This window comes from Scleropages formosus, chromosome 2 (assembly GCF_900964775.1).
Source record: "Scleropages formosus chromosome 2, fSclFor1.1, whole genome shotgun sequence".
Taxonomy (NCBI): domain Eukaryota; kingdom Metazoa; phylum Chordata; class Actinopteri; order Osteoglossiformes; family Osteoglossidae; genus Scleropages; species Scleropages formosus.
This window is the reverse complement of record NC_041807.1, coordinates 3838844-3863573: the sequence shown is the minus strand read 5'-3', so window position 1 is coordinate 3863573 and position 24730 is coordinate 3838844. Positions and strand designations below refer to the sequence as shown.

The 24730-nt window shown below is 44.8% G+C and overlaps 1 protein-coding gene across 2 annotated transcripts; it reads right to left on the bottom strand.

Annotated features, from left to right (window-relative positions):
• Positions 1-3328: 3328 nt before the first annotated feature.
• Positions 3329-18090, bottom strand: elk4 (ETS transcription factor ELK4). Of its 2 annotated transcripts, none has more exons than XM_018758564.2 (6): positions 17724-18090; positions 11743-11910; positions 6664-7356; positions 4585-4794; positions 3838-3957; positions 3329-3598 (listed from the first exon to the last, which is right to left on the bottom strand). In XM_018758564.2, exons 2-6 carry the CDS (start codon positions 11788-11790, stop codon positions 3500-3502), a joined length of 1170 nt encoding a protein of 389 aa, XP_018614080.1. In that variant the 5' UTR covers positions 11791-11910; positions 17724-18090; the 3' UTR covers positions 3329-3499. The 2 variants fall into 2 exon arrangements, with proteins under 2 accessions (XP_018614080.1, XP_018614079.1); XM_018758563.2 differs by having other exon boundaries at positions 11743-11954; positions 17724-17835.
• Positions 18091-24730: the final 6640 nt, after the last annotated feature.

Here is a 24730-nt window from a genome sequence, read left to right as displayed (position 1 = left end):
TCTGGTTATACAATGAACAAATACAGTGAGCGATGACAGAGCACTATATTTGTGTACAAATTAATACTGAAAATGCAAAATGAACATTTCCATGATTAAAAAAAGGTGACAAAAGGAGTAAAGGCTAGAAGACACACTCCACACCTCAGCTTAAGTTGTAGAACCACTTAGACAGGATTCCTTTCTCAACACTGACAGAAGCAAAAAGCATCAAGGTCAGAACGAACATTTCATACTGAAAAGCACAACCTAAATTCTACTGATCACTGACATTTTCATTTCAGATTTATGGGCTCATGGAAAAATAATTTTAAAAAGCAAGATTAAAAAAACAAACATTTTGGTCACATTGCTTTTTATAGCATCAGTGAGATAAGATGTTTAAAAGGAGCACACTTTTATACGAGATACACTCTCAGCGCTGTACTTGTAGAGTGTCTGTAGGAATCAGCACTGAAAACACAAACACGGCAGAAGTCACATGGCGACTAACACATTCCAAGAAAAAGTCAACAAGCAGAGTTGCGTTCCTTGATACCTCGTTTCCAATCAGGAAGTCCTGGGAGAACCCATGTTTGATGACCGGTACAGCCCAGTATCACGCGCCTGGGACATCAAGGTCGGGTCCTGGGGCTGCAGCAGTGCCTCCGCCGTGAGTTGAACCGTGCCGCCACGGGTCCGACATCAGCTTCACCCGTTTTGACTTGTGTATAGCTGCAGTTGCCATAGTAACACGCAAACATTCACACACAGCTTGGTCAGCTGTCCAAAGCCCCTAGTCACCGCCTGCCTCAAACACTTCATGGATCATCATGGAGGTCTAATGGAGACCACCAAGGAGAAAGTTGGTCTCGCTTTGTTCGAGGTACAGGACATGGCCCTCCCCTTCACGGAGTTCACCTGACAGCAAACCGCTTGAGAAATAAGGCACCATGTTCGCATGGCTGATTCTCACACAAAGTTTCTAAGCATTAAGGTGAACTTGTCCTTGTTAAGGTCCAGGTTTAAATTCATTTTCTTCTGCCCTAAGAAGTTCACGCTGTGCAGTTTGTACTGAAATCCAAATGACTTCATGGCTTTAACAAAAATAGTATTTTTTTATGGGTCTTTTTTTCCACCTGAGATACCATTTATCAAGACACATAAAAATATATATCACTACCTCTTATTTAAGAAGTTTGGCCAATAAGCAAATATAGCGGCTTTATTATAAAATCAATGTCAGAAGAGGACACCCAAAGGCTACTAAAAACTGCACAGTCAGCCAATATATCCCACTCCTGAGGCACCTCCAGGGATCACTAGTACCTGAGAACTACCATCCTACAGCATGGTGAAGGTCATAAGTCAGAAACACCATCCGAATCCCTCTGCCAAGTCTCACGATGCATTTGTGGAAAGAGGCAGCACCAAATGGGTCCTTTACTCTGCCTGACCAGCTGCAAGTGCCCTGGAGGGAAGAGGAGTCATCTTTGCCCTAGCAATGCCTCAAGACAAACTACAAACGTAGTATGCGTGGGCCGTGTGGACCTCCCGGGCTGTCAATGACCACCCACCGAGCGCAATCCGAATTATCCTGCTTTGAGCTGCGTTGGCCATCTCCTTCCTGGTCCGTGCAGCTTCTTGCTGGGCGGCTCTCCCGAGTACGATGAGTGCGAGCGTCAGAATGAAGGAGCCATGTCGAATTCAACACTACTGACTCGAGAGCTGGCGCTTGGGCCCACTCTTCACAGGAGAGATTAAAATCTTATCTACAGTGTGCAACAGCTCAGTTCAAAATTTCTTTTAAGTTCGCTTTGGAGGGAATTACTTCTGAGAAATAAATTACCTCCGTGGTGTGATGGTTTACACAGATATTGAAAGCACTCTCCGCGGCTTTGGAAGCGTCAATGCGGAATGAGAGATCTCTAACTCACGCTGCTCTTACCTTGCCCTTGTTACACATTTGTGGCCGGCTGCTGCTTTCTATACTAAAGCATCGGCTTCCACATATGATCTGACAAGTGCGCCAGTTAACCTACAGAATATCTAGAGGCAAAGCTTGCTTTAAATATAACCTGTTCATCTGATTTTTCTTAATATGCAGTACCCTGGCATCACTTCGCTATTGCAGGGAAAAATTTAGGAGGAAATACTTAACTAACGTCCAAGATCTGTTTGCTCAACTGAAAGAGCCATACAGAGACACAAAAAGCACAAAAAATAAAAAAAATTAAAAAAAAAAAAAAAAACACAAAAATGGCACCTAGCTGTACAGGGAGAGCACCGTGTACGTTAATATGAGCACAAAGAGCTATACTGAAAGGCCTGCAATTCCAGTAAACCACTGTATTTCATACCAAAAATGATAAAAGTCAGACCCGGATGGAAAGGTACAACATGTCGTTTCCACTTCATCTGTTTTCTCCCTGGTATCTGACAACGGGATGTACTAATAATCACGAATATCAACTACCAAAAGATACCTTTCGAAAGACTAACAACTAGGATATAAAGATTGGTATAAAACGTGTACTGTAATTGACGCTAACAAATAAGGAAGCTTTGATTGTGACAAGAGGCACATTTTAACTCCAGGGTTACGAGGCCGCTGTGCTCCCCATAATGAAGGCCAGTTTTTTAAAGATGGACATAAAGCCCAGTTCCCTGGTTTACTGATTGTGTTAAGAGCTCAAAAGGTCAAAACGCCGGTGGTACTCTGCTCTTGTTCAGGCGTTAGCCGTCTTCCAGTCCGGACCTTGTTTGGGGTACGAGACTATATCATAGAACTGTCGAATATACTTAAAGTAATAACGACGACATAAAGGTGAAAGCAAGAAAAAACACAGAGCACTTCTCTGCTGTTTAAAACTCAAACACTCTGAGTGCAGGGTTCTCACATAAGTGGTGGTGTCTTAAGTTTTCCGTTAACAAATACGGGCGACTCTTGGGTGACCCTACCATTAATGGCAGGAAGAACCTAAATACACGACGATATGACTGACCACAAAAAAGACTCATTTTCATTTCCACACAAAAAATGTCACTTGTGGAAATTGGTGAAACGATGGTTGCCATCTGTCGGGTCTGGCTACAAGCGAGAAGAAGCTGAGACAGTCCTCCCAGGTCGCAGTACATATTCTCGTTTCATGCACCACAGAACGACACCGTGGAACCGAGTCAATTAAAAAAGTTTGCCTCAAAGCACCACAAGGTGACCTGCAAGTGTCCCAGTGGCCATGCCATTTACTACATCAGTCCTGTCCAAAAAAAGAAAAAGAGATAAAGACTTTTTCAAAAAAGTGCTCCTCTGGAGGCCAAGGAAATGACTGAAAATGTACACGGCTTTCAAAAAAAAATGGCAGCCTGTTTCTGGGTTCACGGAGAGAGAAGAAGAAGCACACCCAAGTCCCTAGGGCTGCTTGGACTGCCAGACTGTAGGTCAGTACTGATGTATTAAAAAGTAAGTTGCAGGGCTGTGCACTTGGGCTCACAAGTTAGCAAGTCCCCACCCCTTGAATTATGTCTTCTGGGAATCCGGGGACAGCGGTCCAGGTGTGTTGGTGCCGTCCTGGCTGTGCATGGGAAGCTGGAACTGTGTATTGAGGACGGAGGGAAACTGAAAGAGAGACAGAGCAGGGTTCAAGATGATATTGCACTTCACAACACTTGTCCCTGTGCTGGTTTGTCCCAGGAGGTTGTGTCCAAACAGCACACGGGCTCCGCAGCAGGACCAACTGGGAAAAGGTTCTCAATGCACCTGGTACTTCTTAAGTGAGTAGTGTGTTAGTAAGACCATACCACACACCAGAGAAGAGCTTGAGAATATAGAATAGGCAGCTTTGCAAGACAACTCACCTGGAACAGGGTGTGGGTGCCCTGTCTCCGAGCAGGGCTAAGAGGGGCCACTGGACTCAGCGTGCTCCAAAAGTGGATATTGGACAGCAGGGGGCTGGGCGTCAACAGCAGGGTAGGCGTCTTTACGAATACACACAAACAATCATGAACCTCAAAGTCTGTTATTTTTCCGCTTCTGAAAACGACAACAATAATAATAAGGCCATTTTATTTTAAATGTCATGTCTATGTCTTGCTCGGAATGGGAACAGGAGATGCAGGTTAAAAGTAGAAACAGTTTTAAAAAAAAAAAAAAACCCCTAACCCTACTTGTACACTAGAAGAAATCACTGGAGATTTCCTTGCTTAATTTCATTCAGTAATTCAACCAAACAAGGCACCCCAAGTCATATGACCACAATAAATAAATCTTCACCATCATCACAGAAGGCTCAGTGCATGAATGTGCATTTCCACAGAAACAGCCATTGTTTTCCTTTGATAATTTAATTTTTGAAGAAGCCCTGACATATGTTCATTAAAATAAATGCCGCTGCACTACTGCCCTCTGCTGTATGACTAAGGCACCAGGGAATCAATGCATCCTTTAAAATCTTTTTTGTTCTCTCATTTCAATAAACGGAAGGTGCAAACGTAAAACACTTCTTTAACAGTGCAAAGGACACATGCGTATCCCATGCATACAAGGGTCTAATCACAGGGACTGCCAGTCACAGATGCGTTCCGGGACGGTGGGGGTTACTGCACCTGTAAGAAGGCCGGAGTCAGGGACGCGGTGGGCAGTGACGGGCTGGACAGATTCAAGGGGCTCAGGTCGGAGCTCGTCACGACCAGGGCGGGGCTGAGCTCCAGGCCTTTGGGTTTTTTCGACTTCCCGTTATGGCAGCTGATCCCACTGCTGGGGGCCGAGGACGTCTTCTCTTCGACCGTGTCCTGGGCCACAGAGGCCTGCTGCACCTGCGCAAGGACGGCGCACAGTTGGAACATTCATGGAATGCTGACAGAAGGTTGACTTCAACTTTGACTTGAGCCAGGGCAGAACTAAAGAGCAGCCAAAGCACTCTAGTGAGCTGTAGCCTAACACCTGCCTGCCTAGCTATGAGAGAATAGTTACAATAACTGAAGTTTCTCACTTTTCCCAATTAACAAAACATCTTGAGAAATCATGAGTACAGTCACCAGTCATACTCTGATACATCCATTCGAGTTATTCGCGTCTACCATTCAATTCAATTTCACAGAGCACTCTTTTCACACAGCGACAGAGCGCTGAAGAAAAGGATAAGACAAACAAATAATGCAGTTGACTATATACTACAGTCATACATTATCCATGCAGTTATTAAAGCTATAAGTATGCCTACTGGCCACAGAGGAAAGGAACAAAAAAACTCCCAACTGAAAGTCAAGGGAGGAAAAAACCTCTTGGGGGCCCAAGTGCCAGTGATTGCACCCCTCCTGGGCATTCTAGATTGAAAAAGGATTACAAGGATACATCCAATCCAGGTTCAATAATCACTTTGCTCTGAGCAGGGCTGCTGCAATCCGGAGTCTATCCCAGATGCATTCGGTAGAAGGTTGAGGGGGTCACACCCTGGACGGGACATCAGTCCATTGCAGGGCAGACTTTACTTTTCATTTAATTCCCCTTCTTCGGCTCGTGAGGCATTTCTTCAAATTAACGAGGACCAGGTTTGGATCTTGCACACGTCTTGATGCTCAAGAAGTTCAAGAAATTTACTTTTATTCATCTAGCAGACACTCTTTTCCAATGTGACTTACACTGTGAGACAAACTACACTAAAGCCCCCACAGCCATCCACCCAGGGTTGTGTTAAATATACATACCCACTGCGTCAGTAATTTAGTCACCAGAAACGCATGGAAACCGACACAAACGCAGGGATAACATGCAAACTCCACGCAGACTGAGCAGGAACTGAACCCGCATCCAAATGCACAGTCCAGGCACTGTGAGATAGATATCATGTCAACTTGTTTGGTGAGCGTGAAGTCATTTGCACAGTGTTCACTGATTTTTTTGTGTTGTCATGTTTTTTACATTAAAGATTGAATTAATACATAAACATTGAGTATTTTATATATGCATGTTTTGTTTCTGAGCATTTTGCTACAAAAAGAGCTGAACAAGCATATGCAGGCAGCTGTACAATTTTTGAGTAATTAGCTAAGCGAAACTGCCTTGTGTTTTGATGACTAGTGTCAATGACTAAAGTAATTATGTCCATTTTAATGGGATTTGGTGATGTTCAAGCATATTTTCAGGCTCAGAAATGCACAAAATTGATCACCACCAAAACTAATGCTAACTGTTTCTTGAGTTACAACATTACAACGGAGGATTTTTCAGGAAGGCATCGCCTCTAAAGTCAGGGAAGACTGTTCACTTAAAAGAATTATTGCACATCCATATAACATCATGCAATTTTTGAATATTTGTTTAAAACTGGACACTTTTCATTACTGTACTGTATGACATCGGTGTTTTTGTCAACTGTATAAAACACAATTTTAACATTTGTAAATGAATATTTTTGGAGCTAACGATACAGTGTAGTCACTATAAGCTTTGTGTGCATATGGAGAAAAATAGAAAATAAAAGCAGAAAGCATTCTGAACATGATGATGCACACCTGGATGTCCCTACTAAGTACTGATCAATTGCTCAGTTGCTGTTGAGAGAGACTGCGTAACCTCAGCAGAGTGCATTCGTTGTGTAATTGCTAGTTTACACTTTTAAACACTGAAGGGCCCAGTCTGACATTCCCCGACAGCCCAGCAAGCAGCGTCCCAGCAGCGTTTACCTGCGGCTGCAACTCAGGCGGCTGGGAGGTGGCAGACTCCATATCGCTGTCAATCACTAGCTCCTGGGTGGAGTCAGGAGCCCTGCAGGGGGAGGGTGAACGGGATGTGAGGTTGGGGGACAGGCTAGGCAGGGGGAAACTGGGCAGTGATGGCTCCTCAAAAGCACAAGAGGCCAAAGTAAGTGAGGTCTTCCCCACAGCCTCTGCAACAGATGGTGGGGCTTGAAGGGGCTGTGGCTGTGGGAGGGACTTGTCCTCAGGGAGGGCTGCCGTAACAAAGCTCAGATTGACAGGAGGTGGTTTCTTCGGTGTCATGGTCCCATATTTAATGACAGAAGGCGCTGGGTCTTGTGTGGGCCTCTTGTCAGCCAGCTTTTCGCCAGGGTTCTCCACCTTGATGGACTTGAAGAGCTGCGTGCCAGCTTGGAGTGAGGTGAGGGTAAAGGACGTGTAGAGGCCTGAGTGGATGTAGTCATTGCGGCTCGAAGGCTTGCTAGAGCTGGGACCTGCCGCGTTGCCCTTCTCACCCCCTGGACCACTCTCTTTCTCCTTAGGAAGAGCACCCTTGTCAGAAGAGAGCAGTGTTCCACCAGCAAGCCCATCTGCCTTGGCCACTGCATCCCCGTTAAGGATATCAGGGTAGGACACGAAGCGATACACAAACTTCTGCCCATTCACCTTCTTTATGATGTTCTGTAGGTAAACACAGAGATTATCAATCAGTAAAAAAGCACTTCTAAATATCTACAATTTTCAAAACTGGATGTTTTTTATTAAAAAGACAACATTATGTTATGAAAACCTATAAAGAGTTCAGATTGAGCCACAATTCATAACCCATGGCCCACTATGAGAATGCACAAAAAAAAAAAAAAAATTCTTACAATTAATAAAAATATATTCATTTCTCCAAGAAATCCAGTGGAATTGATCTCAATGGGTTTCATGTGACTTTTCAAGAGTGAACAGAAGCAGAATCCACAAAAATTAAGAACATTATAAACAGTCACACAGCATTTTTACACAGACTAAACACAGTTTAAAACAAACCATAATTATAATAAAAAAGGTGTGCACGGCGCATGGGATGCGAATACTCCAGAGTGGAGGACGCCTGCAAACCTGGCCTTTGAGTAAAAACGCTATGGTGTAGAGGGACCACGAAGGCCGGAGATCACAAACAAGTGCCCATGGTTAAAATTAAAAGACGCTCTGCTGCATTCGAGGTAAACAATCAATCTACGAAAACGGGAGAACTCTACTGTATCCTGTTGCGTCACCTCTTCATTTCAACATTCAGTCATTCATTTTGACCAGCAACTATATGTCATAAAAACAGATTAACAGACCCAGATTAACCGAGACAGAGATTAAAATTTTCAGTAGAGAATCCCTTTTCAAAGTGTAATTTTGTCCTGGACAAGACTTAAAGTCTTAAAGAATGCCTGCCCCAGAAAAGCGATTCTATTTTGCTAACGTTATGTTTTTATTTGTCGAGTCTCATAAAACGGTGTTAAACAACAGTAAAAGAGAACGACTGTAAAAGTCACATTCATCTGTCTTGTAGAACCAACAAATTTATTTTTCATGTAATAATTTTAAAAAATTACAGGATGATAAGTAGCACAGCTGCACTTGAAGACCCTGATGGGAACAGTACTTTAATCCGGAGTTAATCCCAGAAGCAGCCACACATAGAGGAGAGGTGTAAAATTTACCATGTTATTTACCAGTTATGCTGGCCATAACTGGTAGATCAGCACCTAACTGTAAGCCTTGCTTTTGTCCTACAGGTATGAGCTGTCCATAAGGCACTTGAGTATGGTACATAAATTTATAGGTTAACATCACTGTACCGTCCTCTACACGGCCTTAGTGGTTTGACAGTCAGCTAAACTCCCAGCCTTCACACGACTCTGAAAACGAGTGTTTCTTTTGCCCGCAGGTTTAATAGTTTTAGGCAAAGGGTGAAACTAAAGACAAAGAAATGAACATACAGTATATCAATAAGCCATATCCAAATAAGTATTCAAACCATAAAGCATCACAACTAGTTTTATGTACAAAAGTAAAGATGCATTATTTAAAATAATCCTTAAAGATTTCCTCTGAGCGCGGTGGCGCAATGGGTTGGACCGGGTCCTGCTCTCCGGTGGGTCTGGGGTTCGAGTCCCACTTGGGGTGCCTTGTGACAGACTGGTGTCCTGTCCTGGGTGTGTCCCCTCCAGCCTTATGCCCTGTGTTGCCGGGTTAGGCTCCAGCTCCCTGCGACCCCAAATGGGACAAGCGGTTCAGATGGTGGGTGGGGAGTTGCTCTGATTTATCAAAAACACTATCAGAGTGTTTCTATACAATACTTCAGTAAAACAACACCATCAATACAGGTTATTAACATAACTACTCAAAATGTTGACATCTTGTGACAAAGTAGGGACTATAACATTAATAAAGAGAAACTGAATTGGATGGAAGAGATTTGGAGAGATGAGGAGAGGAGTTCACCATGTGCACTTAAGATAACAGAACTACTTTCTACTTCCCGTCAAACAGGAAACGTCAAAGTGCCGGTAATGCGAAAAATATACAAGAAACCGCCAGTACGTGGCACCGCCTCACATTTCGGCTATTAAGAACATGAAAAACAATATACGGTTAAATATGCTTAATATTTGCTCAAACTTCAAAGTCGGGTACACACACACACACACACACACTGACTGAAACCGCCTGTCCCGAGCGGGGCTGCGGCGAATCCGAGAGTAACCCGGAAGCACAGGGCGTAGGGCTGGAGGGGGAGTGGTCACACCCTGGATGGGACATCAGTCCGTCACAGGACACCCCAAGCAGGACTCGAACCCCAGACCCGCCAGCAAGAAGGACCCGACCAAATCCGCCGCACCAACGCACCCCCCATCAAAGTCAGGTAATCATAACTAATTTACCAATACTTCACTGTAACAGCACAATCAAGATAATCATATCTTGTACCTTCAATTTGTCACTGGACACGTCTGCATAGAGCAAAACTACATTTATCCATGTGTGTGAACACTTCAGCTTCAGTTGTTTGCTGTACAGTTTTATAACAACTGGTTTGTAAAAATGTGTTATCCAAACGAAACTGGAGCAAGTACTTTGAATGCAAGTAAAAACTTTTGAACAGTATCTATATCACTAAGACAAGGTTTAACAAAGGGCGGCACAGTGGCGCAGCGGGCAGCGCTGCCACCTCACGGTGCCTGGGCTGTTTGGGTGTGCATTCGAATCTGGCTCGGTCTATGTGGGGTTAGCATGTTCTCCCCGTGTCTGCATGGGTTACCTCACAAAGTACAAAGACATGCAGTGCAGGTGCACTGGCGACACTAAACTGCCCGTAGTGTGGGTGAGTAAGCGTGGGCAGGTGTGGCCACTCTCAAGTCACCCGATACTAGGATGTGATGATATGAAATGATAAAAGTTGATTTTTCTCTTCATTTGTACAGAAGTTTGAAGCCATCGATACCACTGGTAACTATACTCGCTGTTAAATACGTAGGATCTGGTTTGGTCCTTCATAAAAATAGCCTATTCTACAGTTTTAACTTATGGAATGGTTTCCAAGGTAACCACTGGAAAACACATTTTCTGATTTTGTGTTCTCCTAGGGGAGAAAAACGGGCAACAAAAATGTCACTGGGAGAATTATATTTATACTTTTTCCACAGATACAGGTTTCATTTATAAAGCAAAGCCACCCTGACAAACATAATTACTAAATGGAGATATTTTGCTGCTTAGCAGTGTTCCTTTACTAGATAAAAATATTTGCTTGCAGTAACACTGTGCAAGTGTAATTCATTTACTTATTTAGCAGACGCAAAGTTACTTCCAATGAACTCTATGAAGTGTTATGAGCCCACACACCTTATTCACCACGATGACTTACACTGCTAGATACACTACTTACACTGGCTCACTCAGGCATACATCAGTGGAACACACTCTGTCTACTACTCACACACTATGGGTGAACCTGAACAGCATGTCTTTGGACTGTGGGAGGAAACCAGAGCACCCATAGGAAACCCACACAGACACGGGGAGAACATGCAAACTCCACACAGACTGAGCGGAGATCGAACCCACGTCCTCTTGCACCACCCAGGTGCTGTGCCACCGAGCCGCCTGAAAATGCAACGAAATTATTCTACAAATGTGTTTTCAGAAAAACTTTCACAAATTAATCAAGACTTCAGATTTTTTGAACAATTAAAGATTATTAATTTTTACTGTAGTTTTTCACAGTACTGGGTATATTCTTTATGCCTCATTCCTCCCAATGAGGCATGGTGAAGATGTACAACAAATTCATGCTACGGAGTCCTCACATGAACACTGTAAAACCCGTGAAATACTAAGGCGCAAAGGACCAACAACGTGATCATTTCAAGAACTCTTGTGACACTGCATCAGTTTAGATTTTAGTTAGTCCTGCCAACTGGAATTTTGAACATGGCAATTATTTAAATACATGTTTCTCTAAATAGACATCTTTACATAACCTTCATTCAGAGTGTACGCAAGCACTTTCAAATCAAAAAAGCTTCAAGGACCATTGAGAAAGCCTGATGGAACAAGCACCACTTCAGTTTGTCTCAGCATAATAGTGTAAAATCTATTGTTGGCTCAAATCCCAGGAAGCATCTGTTGTTATACCCTTGAGAAAGGTACTTAACTTCAATTGCTCCATTAAAAACATCCAGTTGTATATTATATTTCCGGAAAGTCACACATTCAACTGCGTAAAAGCATCGACTATGTAACAAAATTTAATTATAACAATGTAGCACTGCCTCTGTTCAGATTCAAGGTTGCAGGTTTAGAGCTGTGGATTTCTTCTAGGGATTTGGCTTCCGCCAACAATCTCATGTGCGTTTGGCTTCCAAGTAATGAACCGACACCCTATTACCGAAGGACGGACAAATGAAATGGTAGCAGAAAAGTGCTCTACACTTCCATTATGAGCCACAATGCTATTTAAGCCTCCTTCTACCGAAGCTGCTGACAGATGGCTCCTGTGTCGAGGATGGAACGGCTAACCTTGTCGTAGTAGTAGCGCAGAGCGCGGCTCAGCTTGTCGTAGTTCATGCTGGGTTTGTTCTTGCGAGCGCCCCAGAGCTTGGCCACCTCCTCAGCCTGCAGGAGCTTGAACTCCCCATCCTGGGTAGTCCAACAGATCAGCTGATCATTGCTGGGGTCCAGCAGGAGCTGCAGAAGGAACTGCCACAGTGTCACCGAGCTGTCCATACCAGCTGTGAACAGAGGAAGCCAGGAAGAGAGAACACAAACTTTAAATGAGCGGTTTCCTTTACTCATCTTTTTGATCAAAGTCATTTTGTAAGTCAACCAAGACGCTTACAAAAAGCTAGTGTGAACATACAACGCTCTCAGTGACATTCAGGGAAGTGGTTACATGTATGAAGGGATGCTGATGACAAGTATGGAGGGAGGGCCAAAACAGGAATTCGTAGGCGGATAAAGTAAATCAATCACTGCAATCGGATCCAATACAGAGAAGTGTTAGGTCGATCCTTTCCTCTGACTACAGAAACTGGGTACAATGTACACCTACAGCATTAGAACTTTGACTCATTCCAAAAGTACAGAACTTGAATATTTCTTTACTGGGTTTTTGGGTAAGGCCTCTATGGTTTTATGGCAGGACTGAAACAATGAGTTAAACCCTCAGAAAAAAGGACTGCAGTCTTTAAAAATGACAACAGGGCAGATCAGAATTTTCTATAAAGCCCATGTGTCCCAGAGATGATGTTTGTTTGTTGACACATACGACCCCACTTTTCAAAAGTGAAACATACATTAAACAGCCATGCAGTGTTATAAATGATGGACGTCAGTTTAGAACCTGTCCCATACTAATCTGTCATTACAAAAACGATCTATCTATTTAAACAAACTGGACTGGGGTATCGACTATAGCCGCCACTTTCACTACAATAAAGGGTGGTAAAGTTCTGCCTTTGAGTTCTGTGGGGTCTTCAGCTTCATGTCCTCATTATTAAAAGGGTGATGAAGCTCGGGGGGGCGCAGCAGGTTTGACCGGCTCCTACTCTCCGGGGAGTCTGGGGTTCGAGTCCCACTTGGAGTGCCTTGTGATGGACTGGTGTCTCGTCCTGGGTGTCCCCTCCCCCTCCAGCCTTGCGCCCTGTGTTGCCAGGTTAGGCTCCAGCTTGCTGCGACCCCGCTTGGGACAAGCAATTTCAGACAATATGTATGTATGTATGTATGTGTGTGTGTGTGTGTGTGAGATGAAGCTCTTTACCTGTGGAAAATCAGTGGAAAAATCTAACAATGAAACTAGGACTCTCTCCCCCAAGCACTGTAGTTGATGACTATCCATCTGCTACGCAAAAAGCCTGCATGTTCAGGTCAGATGCTGGTGCGCATAGTGATATTATGATGTTTTCTGCATTCGACAGCAACTTGAAGTCTGATTCTATCACACACAGTTTCCCTTGTGAAGCTCCCAAGCCAAGAATGACCTTAAAGGTACCACTGTATCCTATAGTAATGAAAGCAATGGTAGGTTAATCGCAACACAGTAAATGCATATATACATACATTATATAATATACATTTTTGACAAGGTTTAAAATTGTTCATTCTTTTACAGAGGATACATTAAAAACAAGTACCATCTTAGCTGTCAAAGCACCCCAGAGCATTTGACTCACTACTATTTGATGTATTTAGCTGACATTTGGTGATACTTACATTTACATTTATTCACTTAACAGACACTTTTGACCAAAGCAACTTACAATGGATACTATGTACTGTTACTAGCCCACACACCTTATTCACCGCAGTGACTACATTGCTAGATACACTACTTACAAGGGGTTACTCATCACTCATCACTGAAACACACTCACTCCGTGACACTCACACACTATGGGGGAACCTGAAGAGCATGTCTTTGGACTGTGGGAGGAAACCGGAGCACCCGGAGAAAACCCACGCAGACCCGGGGAGAACATGCCAACTCCACACAGACTGAGTGGGGATCGAACCCACGTTTTCTTGCGCCACCCAGGCGCTGTGAGACAGAAGCGCTACTCACTGTCCAAGGTAGCTTACAATGTTAGGTAATCAGTCTTGCTGTGTTTTATCAGTCCACAAAGATGGGTAAGTTTTACTGGAGCAATTCAGTGTGCCTTAATCGAGCGTGCTAGAGCTGGAGTGGGATTCGAACAACAACCTTCTGACTTCAAGGCACGGACTCTAAACTCCACACTACCCCCTGATCACGTGTCATTACTGAGCACACACATCACACAAATGTTATTTACATTTACCTTTATATATTTAGCAGACACTTTTCTCCAAAAGCGACTTCCAATTAACTCTATGTAGTGTTACCAGCCCACACACCTTATTCACCAAGGTGACTTACACTTCTAGATACACTACTTACAATGGGTCACTCATGCATACATCAGTGAAACACACTGTCTCTGTCACTCACACACTAAGGGTGAACCTGAACAGCATGTCTTTGGACTGTAGGAGGAAACCAGAGCACCTAGAAGAAACCCACACAGAGACAGGGAGAACATGCAAACTCCACACAGACTGAGCATGGATCGAACCCACATCCTCTCGCACCACCCAGGCGCTGTGAGACAGCAGCGCTACTCACGCTACCACTGTGCTGCCCATGTTATGGTGTTAAATATGTTAAATCAAATGTTTTCTCTTGATTAATCCAGTTCCATTTTCCAGGTCACATTTAATTCCTTTACGTCTTACCACAAACTGTTCAGCAAATGTCATACTTTGAGATGGCATCCCTGTGCTCAGTTTATAAGACCAGTAGTCCAAAGTTTTTAGACACCCACAAAATCCCCCACCTTTAATTTCTTGTATAAAGTTGTACAGCAGCAGTTACTGTTGCAATTCTATCCATCATTATTTAACCACAGAGCAGACATGTGACAGGGTTTTAAGACCTGTTTGAATAAATGCATCTTGAGTTACCTACACCACCCTGAGCAGTAAATATGGCATTGCACTTGTTAGTTTGGATACCCGAGGATGAGTTAACTGCGCTCTGAATCACACGGTATTGTTCACAGATGTACACACAATGCAACCACAGATAAACCAAAGGGTACAGCTAAGCAAACCTGAAAAACTGATTCCTTTATTGCAGAGAATACTTATATAAAATGTGTGTCTGTCCATCGTAAAGCTGGGGTATTACAACTGACATCAGCGTAATGGTTTCCCCAGAGTGGGAGCGCTGCTTCCTGCCTTATTGCTCTGTGTCGTGTGTAAGCAGCTTAAACAAAATCCAAATCTGCCTTGACTCATCCCACGACACAACTGCGAGGATGGTCACAATGGAACATCCCACACACAATCTGACAGGATATAACACTGTCACATAGGAGGGGGACGGGGGTGGGCCGATGCCGCTGCATTTAAACACGCAGGTGCAGACGAGAGCTGCAAGGAAAGTGTTATGTGCCACCTCATCCTGGAACCCAGAACAAAAATTAGCTGACCAAGGACATGTCAAGTTCACTGCATGTCATAAAACACAGAACTAATATCTCACACGATTTTTATTGTTTTGTTTACGGCTACAAGCCGTTTTTATCTGGAGAACGTACCTGCACACACTTCAGCATGAATATATTTTATTAGGTGGTAGTATCAGGTGGTTGCCACGGTAATGGCATACATTTATTATAATAACTGGGAAACAAATTTGAAATGACTAAATGATCCTACAGGATGTGCGACAAGCACATGAATGAGACTCGTTAAATCTGCTTTAGCGTCAGCTAAATATAGCAAACAGTAATAAACCCAGAAGAGATATTTCACCTTCAACACTTAGCTGTACGACCGAATCCGTCATTTACCGAGTACATACAGCAACAATCCAAACATCAACCATCCACTCACCAAACGTAGAGGCGCAACCATTGTACATCGTTACAGTGGCCTTTGAGAGACTTGCAGGTCCCTCAATTCAGCATGTTAGGAAATGGGATAATATAATTTCTGACAAGCTAGAGTGTCACACATTCCATTCTTGTCTCCATAACTTAAATGTATTCAGGAGACAGTATTCCAAGCAAGTATGCCTGGCCAGGCATTTTACTAATATTTACAATCATTCTGTTACGTAACTGAAGTTTTTACCGAAGGCAACTTGGATAATTACACATGAAGTCGGCCACCAGCATTGTGATTCCAGGGAAACTTTAATTAAAAGACGATCTATGGAAGACACATGGCTAATGAAAAATTAACAGTTCCATTTAGAACCCGAACAACATAGCCAAACAATAACAAATACTGGTCCCTATTTAAAACAGAAATATTATTTTAGACCCTTTTTTTTTTTTAACATCAAAAATGGTTTTTTTAAAATGTGGAAATTAAGCATTTGTTATTTTACCTTTGTCCTTAACTTCTGAAAAGGCAGTTTTATGCTAATACTTCTATGGCAAACACTCATGCAGCATACAGCTCCTGGAAAAGTTGTGCCGGGCAAGATATCCGCTGAGGGCAAGTGTCAGGTTTAGTACAGGACTGGCGTACAACATTTTCAGGCAACAACTATTACAACTGAACAACCAAACAATTAACAACAATTTTTCTCCAGCTAAAAAAAAAATCCCACGTTCTAAAATTCATTTTTGATTTTTTTTTATACGAGGTGGCATGGTGGCGCAGCAGGTTTGGCCGGGTCCTGCACTCTGGCAGGTCTGAGGTTCAACTCCTACTTGGGGTGCCTTGCAATGGACTGGCGTCCTGTCCAGGGTGTGTCTCCCCCACCCCCCCCACCAGCCTTATGCCTTGTGTTTCCAGGTTCGGTTCGCCGCATCCCTGCCTGAGACAAGCGGCTTCGGCCAGCGCGTGTGTGTTTTATACTTAATACAATGAACAAATAGAATACAATTGTACCCCCCCCCCCCCCCCCAGACTTCAGTATTCTTAATTTGTCCTCAATAAGATTTCTGTGTAATTGCAATGACAGTTCCTGCTAATATTTTTTGATTCCTCGAATAATTGACAATTTGTTGTGTCGCCGTTTCTATTCTCGCTATAGGGTAATACCTCGAGAAAGTCTTTTCCATGTTAATCTGGGTGTTTTTACAGGGTAGCGAGAGGAGGAAAAGTTCCCAGTGCTTGAGCAGACAGGTCAGCACAGACAAGGCTCATTGCTGTGTCATATTTGTCCGCGGCGTGAGCCCAGCTGTATGCTTTTCTTTAATTTTCCCTCATAAGAGGTGAATATTATGAATCCCGGGGATGAACAAACACTGAGATTGTGACTGGCATACAAAAAAAATGAACAGAGAAATAGAAATGCCAACTCAGGACACTTCATCTTAGTAATCATGACTCATAGCGAAGTCCAAGACACAGTAAATGTTAGATAAGCAACTTCACAATCGTTTATCCATTTATCCAGTTATGTAGCAGTTTCCTTACAATAGGTACGTGGGATTTGAACGAACAACCCTCGGGCTGCAGGGAGGGACAGGGAGCACATTTTACCGCCGTTTCCCTCCGAACTGCGAGAGGAAACCGCGTTTCCCACGGACGAGCCGCACAGGGTGAGGGTAGGACTCCATTTCGAGAACAACAATAATAATAATAATAATAAATAACAGCAAAGGTAGCAGCAGCAGCGCACCCCCGTTAATCATCGCATTTCCGTTTAGTTCAGCTCCTTCACTTCAAATATTATGAAAAGGGAAAAGGGACAGAGAAGCGGGCCTCGACGCGTAGGGTTTGCAGCAGTAAAAGTACCACACCGAGCGGACGGGCAGCGTCACCTCCATACGGGCCTCTAGCGCGCGGAACTTACGCGCGCGTGCGCGCGCGCCCGCCCGCCCGGACTCTGCGGTCCAGTCTGTAGTGCGAAGTGAGCGTACACGGCCACTTCTGGTTTGCTCGCGGACTCTTATGTAAAACAAGCAAACGAACAAACAAACAAACACGAGCGCTTCGCTCGCTCTGCAAAAGGCGGTACTCACCTCGCTAGCCGAGACCCTTGTTGAACACGCAGTCCAGACGAACGTACTTTAGTGGACACAACATGGTAAACTGGGTTCGAGAACGCGCTAGCTACAGCATAGCGCTAGAACCTGGAACACACTGTCACTAACAGACACTTTCTTTACACACGGGGTGGAGGGGAGGGGGAAAGAGGAAAAAAAAAAAAAAAAACCTCTTCGCCAACACAACGCCTCGAGGAATGCAGGAGTGTTGTAGAACGGGGAGCGACTCGAAGCCGTGCTGTAAATCACGCCTTTCTCTGCTGATTTGCTGTAAATTCACGCTGTTTCAGTTCGGCTCCTCTCTGGCGCGCGCTCACAACGCTGGGGCCGCGCGGCTACATGATTTGTTTTTTTTTCTTTTTTTTTAAACTGCAACGTTTCCTGCTGCTCGGAGGCGCAAAGAACAGTATATCTGCGACCAAAAAAAAAAAGAAAAAAACGCGAGCTCGTCCCTGACTACACAGCGGACACTTTTCCCTCAGTGGAGCACACTGCGTGTGGCTGGAATGCGTATGCATGTGTGCGGGGGAGGCGTTTGCAACACATGGAAAAAGCACTGTTACTGTACTGTGGTGACATTTTTACTGACGTTCTCGCGCACCACCGCCACACGCATCTCACTGGGTGGGAAACCAGTGTGTCTTGTTGTTTCTGACTTCGCATTGCTAATATAACTTGTGATGTTTGTTTCCACTTGCCTTTCCTCTTAGTTAAACTAATCTACCCATTTATTCTTTTTTTAAATTCTGTAATTTCCAAGACCTTCCATTTCCGCCTGTGGGCACTGAGGAGCAGCATCTCCCCCCGGGTCCTAAACTCCGTCCCGCACATTTAGAACATGGTCCTCGCTGTACGACACCCGCTACACTTTGACAGATACAGTACATGTGGCTCCTTGTTTGTGACACTGTTTCGCTATACGGGACTTTTACCCCCTAGATACGTCACCAGGCCTGCAAAGGAACGCATTTTAACTTGAAATAGAATATTCAGGAAAACACTTTGCTTCATTTAAACATAACTTTTATAATACAAGATGATTTTGAAGAAAATATTGTAGCTCCCAATATACCACAGTACATTAGACGTTTTCAGAAAGGAATGAGAAAATGTACTTGTTGTCTCCTGTGTTCTGTTCACTGTGCTGCCATACCATCCTAAAACATTTACCCAAATACAGCAACAATTGCTTATTACTTCATCCGAAAAGCTGCTGGTCTGGACGGAATTTCAGGACGAGTTTTAAAAACATGCAGTGAGCAACTAGCTGCTGTTTTCACGGACATATTCAACACCTCCTTAAAAAGCTCAGCTGTACCCACTTGTTTCAAAAACACCACCATCATCCCCGTTCCCAAGAAGAACAAAGTGAGCTGCTTTAATGACTATCGCCCAATGACACTGACCCCCATTGCAATGAAATGCTTTGAGAGGCTGGTGCTGGGACACGTTAAGGACACCATCCCAGACACTCTGGACCCACTGCAGTTTGCCTACCGCCACAACAGATCCACTGAAGATGCAACATCACACACACTTCACACCATTCTGTCTCATCTGGATAACAAAAACTGCTATGCAAGGCTTTTATTTGTGGACTATAGCTCAGCATTCAACACTGTCATTACAACCAAGCTGATCCACAAACTACTAGGGCTGGGACTGAGTGCCGCATTGTGCAATTGGATCCTGGATTTCCTCACCAACAGACCCCAGCGTGTGCGGATTGGCAGCAATACCTCCTCCCCACTGATCCTCAACACTGGCACTCCACAAGGAAGCATCCTGAGCCCAGTGCTGTACTCCTTGTTCACACATGACTGTGTGGCCAGTCGCAGCTCCAACACCATCATAAAGTTTGCTGACGATACCACCATTGTGGGTCTGATCACCAACAACGATGAGACGGCCTACGGAGATGAGGTGAGGCTCCTGGCAGAGTGGTGCCAGGACAACAACCTATCTCTCAATGACAGCAAAACTAAGCAGCTGGTGATTGACTTCAGGATACAGGAAACGGTTCATGCATGCACCCATTTACATAGGAAGCGACATTTTAGAGAGGGTCAACAGCTTCAAATTCCTCGGGGTCACCTTCACTGCCAAACTCACATGGTCTGAGCACAGAGCATCGACCATCAAAAAGGCCCATCAACATCTCCACTTCCTCAGGCGTCTGAAGAAAACCTGGATGTCCACTACAGTCCTCACCACTTTCTACAGGTGTGCTGTGGAGTCCGTCCTCACAGGGTGTATTACATCCTGGGGTGGCAGCTGCTCCATACAGGACAAGAAAGCCCTACAGAGGGTGGTCAAAACAGCTCAGGGAATCATCGGCACGCAGCTACCAGCAGTCAAGGACACCTACACCACATGCTGCCTCAGAAAGACGATGCGCATCATGAAAGACCATAGTCACCCCGCACGGGCACTTTTTTCTTCTCTGCCATCTGTAAAGTGGCTCAGGTCTATTCGAACCCGCACTGCTGGATACAGGAACAGCTTTTACCCCACTGCTGTAAGAGTATACAACACTAACCAATGTGCCACCTTTAGTAACTAGAGTTGGACTGCTCCTCCCAAGTGCATTGGTAAATTACACTGTCACTTAAGCATTCTCATTCTCTCGTTCTGAGTTCTCTGGCTGTCAGCTGGTATTATTGTTACTACTGTTACCATTATTTATTGCTATTGCTGTTGCACTACTCACTGTCATTGTCACTGTTTTGTTTGTGCAGTATTTCTATTGTCTCTGTCCTTGTCCATGGTCTGTGGAGAAGCATTCAGGAAGAATTTCATGATACATGTACATGGTACTGTATCTATGACAATAAACTTGAAACTTGGACTTGAAATTAATAAGGAGGCAAAGTTATAAAATAGAGTGATGGTTAGACAAGGAAAATAAAAATTAATGCAGCTGATGAAGCATTTATCTTCCATAGGTCTGAATGTTTTTCACTTTAGTCACTTTAGTCCATGTTGAAAAGGTTCTCCATTATTATGGGAAAATTAATCAGTTTTATGTCTATGAACCATCTGTTTACAAAATAGTACATTTGTACTAATTTTCAGTTGGAAAAACAGTGAAGTGTGAGTATGGAATATATACAGTTTCATTTTGACTTTTGTATCACTTTTACTTTCAACTGAAAGATAATATGTAATGCATACGTATTTCCTGTGAGATTTACGATGCTTTGTTGTAAAGCATCTGCTAAGTGAATAAATTTAAATGTAAGATAGCTTGGAAGTCAAGAGAAAAATTCATTAGGTCATACACATATGTTCTTCACAAGAGCCATAAAGGTAGAGGAGAAAAATTCATTCTCCAGCAAAATGCCACTCTCTGCTGGACCACTGTGTGAAGCCAGCACTACATGGAACTGATTAATTATAACAACAGCAAGAGTCTGAAATTGTTCTGTAGCCATCTGGTACCAATCTTCACTAAAGAGTTCCTATAATTCTCGCCAGTTTGAAGGAAGAAGGCACTGCTTTCTCAAAGCCTCTCAAATTCTCCATGGGATTTTGTTTTGATGACTGGGAGGGAAAATCGGCATCTTCTTCCTTATGCTTCTTAAGCCATGTGAACGCAGATCTTGGATCTGAACATTGTAAGTGGTTGTCAGTTTAACGTTATAATCGGGTGACTCGAGCTTTCCATCTTGAACAAACTACTGCTGGACAGACCACATCACACGCAAGCACTCCTGGGGCTGGAAGCTACTGGGTGGCCCCTTTAGAGGTTTGTGGATTTCAACCCTGCTATGATTTCCAGCCATGTGAACTTCCCGTCAGGCCATTACCTTTAACGCGAGGATGCTGGAAATGCATAAGGAACACCTGCTGCCGTGCTGTTTTACTTAGCAGTCAACGATGACTGGTGTACCATGATTCGACAGTGCATGCTGTACATGTCACAGTGACCTCTTACTTTGCCTACATGAGCAATTTCAGCAGCCGTAAGCTTTCGAACCCTTTATACTGGGAGTCCATAGCCTGAAACTACAAAATGCTACACACACACACACACACACGCTTTTAGTGCTTCACTTTATGAAGATCTTTGAAAAAGGCCTGTGTTTAAGTACAGAAGTTTAACTTCATACTTTCCAAAGGCCTCAGTGAGCATTTTTCAAAAACTTCCACTGACATTCCCAATAGGGGGTGCTATTTGTTTCATTTATGTCCCCTACAAGCTGCACATGACGTCCAAGGTGATTATTCTGGTAAGTTATAAATTAGCCTGATGTTTAGTCCAGAACCAAGGCTCAAACATATCAAATGAGTACATGATAATGGAAATTAGTATACATTTTGAAAAGGAAACCATCATGTCATTAATTTTCCCTGCAAAAGCAGTGTTAAATTATTTTCAGGCAAAACAGGGATATAATAAAGGCATTAAGTTGCAATGCTTTTGCTAAACACTGACAATAATTAGTTATTATTACAGCTATTAACAGTAAATCAGAGTGATAGATAAATGAACAGAAAAATAAAGATCTGAAGTGAAGGAAGTTGCACTGAAGTTCCTTATGAGTCACATAGTCAGACATGGTTTGTGAAACTGATGTATGACAACTGTCCTTCTGCATTGCTAAGAAGAGATATTATCAGCTGGCTAAAAACAGGTATAACAACTTGTAACGTGGTTATCACAAAGGCTTTTCGTTCAACCTGCAAAAAATAAAAACAGAACGGATGTTGTAAATACTTTGCATATATATTAACTCCCTTGTGCTTCAAATATTTTGCAATATTTTTGTGCAGACAGGCGTAACTTCTGCAAACTTGTACAACAATAATAATATAATATAATCATATAATGATAATAATAAACCCCTCCGTGAACCGCCACCTTACCGTGGTGGAGGGGTTTGAGTGCCTGAATGAGTCCAGGAGCTATGTTGCCTGGGGCTATATGCCCCTGGTAGGGTCTCCCATGGCAAACAGGTCCTGGATGACAGACGAGACAAAGTGGGGTTCAAAAACCCCTTATGAAGAAAATAAAATCGAGGCTTTCGTTTACCCCGCCCGGTATGGGGTCACCGGGGCCCCACCCTGGAGCCAGGCCTTGGGGGGGGGGCTTGCATGTGAGCGCCTGGTGGCCAGGTCTATGTCCACGGGGCCTGGCCGGGCTCAGCCCGAAGCCATGATGTGGAGCCGCTCTTCAGTGGGCTCACCACCTGCCGGAGAGACCATAAGAGGCCGGTGCATTGTGATTTGGGCGGTGGTCGGGGCCGAGTGCCCGGCCGACCCAAACCTCAGGCGCCAACTCTGGTTTTTGGGACTTGGAATGTCACCTCACTGGCGGGGAAGGAGCCTGAGCTGGTGCGGGAAGTTGAGAGATACCGTCTAGATATAGTCGGGCTCACTTCCACTCACAGCTTGGGTTCTGGAACCACTCTTCTCGACCAAGGGTGGACTCTCCACTATTCTGGCGTTGCCCGGGGTGAGAGGCGGCGGGCGGGTGTGGGCTTATTAATAGCCCCCCAGTTTAGCCGCCATGTGTTGGAGTCTACCCCGGTGAATGAGAGGGTCATCTCCCTGCGCCTTCGGATCAGGAAACGGTCTCTCACTGTCGTTTGTGCTTATGCGCCTAATGGCAGTGTAGAGTACCCGGCCTTCTTGGAGTCCCTGGAGGGCGTGCTGGAAAGCGCTCCCACTGGGGACTCTATCATTCTACTGGGGGACTTCAAGACCCACGTGGGTAGCGACAGTGACACCTGGAGGGGCGTGATTGGGAGGAACGGCCTCCCTGATCTGAACCCGAGCGATGAGCTGTTATTGGATTTCTGTGCTAGTCACGGTTTATCCATAACGAACACCATGTTCATGCATAAGGCTGTCCATCAGTGCACTTGGCACCAGGACACCCTAGGTCGGAGGTCGATGATCGACTTTGTAGTCGTTTCTTCTGACCTTCGGCCATATGTCTTGGACACTCGGGTGAAGAGAGGGGCTGAGCTGTCAACTGATCACCATCTGGTGGTGAGCTGGATTCGATGGCGGGGGAAAAAGCTGGACAGACCTGGTAGGCCCAAACGCATAGTGAGGGTCTGTTGGGAACGTTTGGCGGAGGCCCCTGTCAGAGAGGTCTTCAACTCCCACCTCTGACAGAGCTTCAACCAGGTCCCGAGGGAGGTGGGGGACATTGAGTCTGAATGGACTATGTTCCACGCCTCCATTGTCGGGGTGGCGGTTCGGAGCTGCGGCCATAAGGTCTCCGGCGCCTGTCGCGGCGGCAATCCCCGAACACGGTGGTGGACACCAGAGGTAAGGGGTGCCGTCAAGCTGAAGAAGGAGTTCTATCGGGCCTGGCTGGCTCATGGGACTCCTGAAGCAGCTGATGGGTACTGACGGGCCAAACGGAGCACGGCTCTGGCAGTTGCCGCGGCAAAAACTCGGGCTTGGGAGGAGATCGGTGAGGCCATGAAGGAAGACTTTCGGTCGGCCTCAAAGAGATTCTGGCAAATCGTCCAGCGACTCAGAGGGGGGAAGTGGTGTTCCACAAACACTGTTTACAGTGGAAGTGGTGCGCTGCTGACCTCAGCTGAGGATGTCCTCGGGCGGTGGAAGGAATACTTTGAGGACCTCCTTAATCCCTCCGACACGCCTTCCGTAGAGGAAGCTGAGGCTGGGGACTCGGAAGGGGACTCGTCCATCACCTTGGCTGAAGTTGCTGAGGTAGTCAAAAAACTCCTCGGTGGCAAGGCTCCGGGGGTGGATGAGATCCGCCCCGAGTTTCTCAAGTCTCTGGATGTTGTGGGGCTGTCTTGGCCGACACGCCTCTGCAGCATTGCGTGGAGTTCGGGAACGGTGCCTCTGGACTGGCAGACCGGGGTGGTGGTCCCTCTCTTTAAGAAGGGGGACCGGAGATTGTGTTCCAACTATAGGGGAATCACACTCCTCAGCCTCCCTGGGAAAGTCTATGCCAGGGTACTGGAAAGGAGAATCCGACCGATAGTAGAACCTTG

Bases quoted from the DNA above. Each gene is read 5' to 3' on its own strand.
- elk4 (XM_018758563.2), bottom strand. From the start codon at position 11,949: ATGGACAGCTCGGTGACACTGTGGCAGTTCCTTCTGCAGCTCCTGCTG. The intron at 7,357-11,742 runs GTTAGCCGTTCC...GTTTACCTACAG, and splicing joins TGCGCTACTACTACGACAAG to AACATCATAAAGAAGGTGAA. The intron at 4,795-6,663 runs GTAAACGCTGCT...GTCCTTGCGCAG, and splicing joins CGCCTGAGTTGCAGCCGCAG to GTGCAGCAGGCCTCTGTGGC.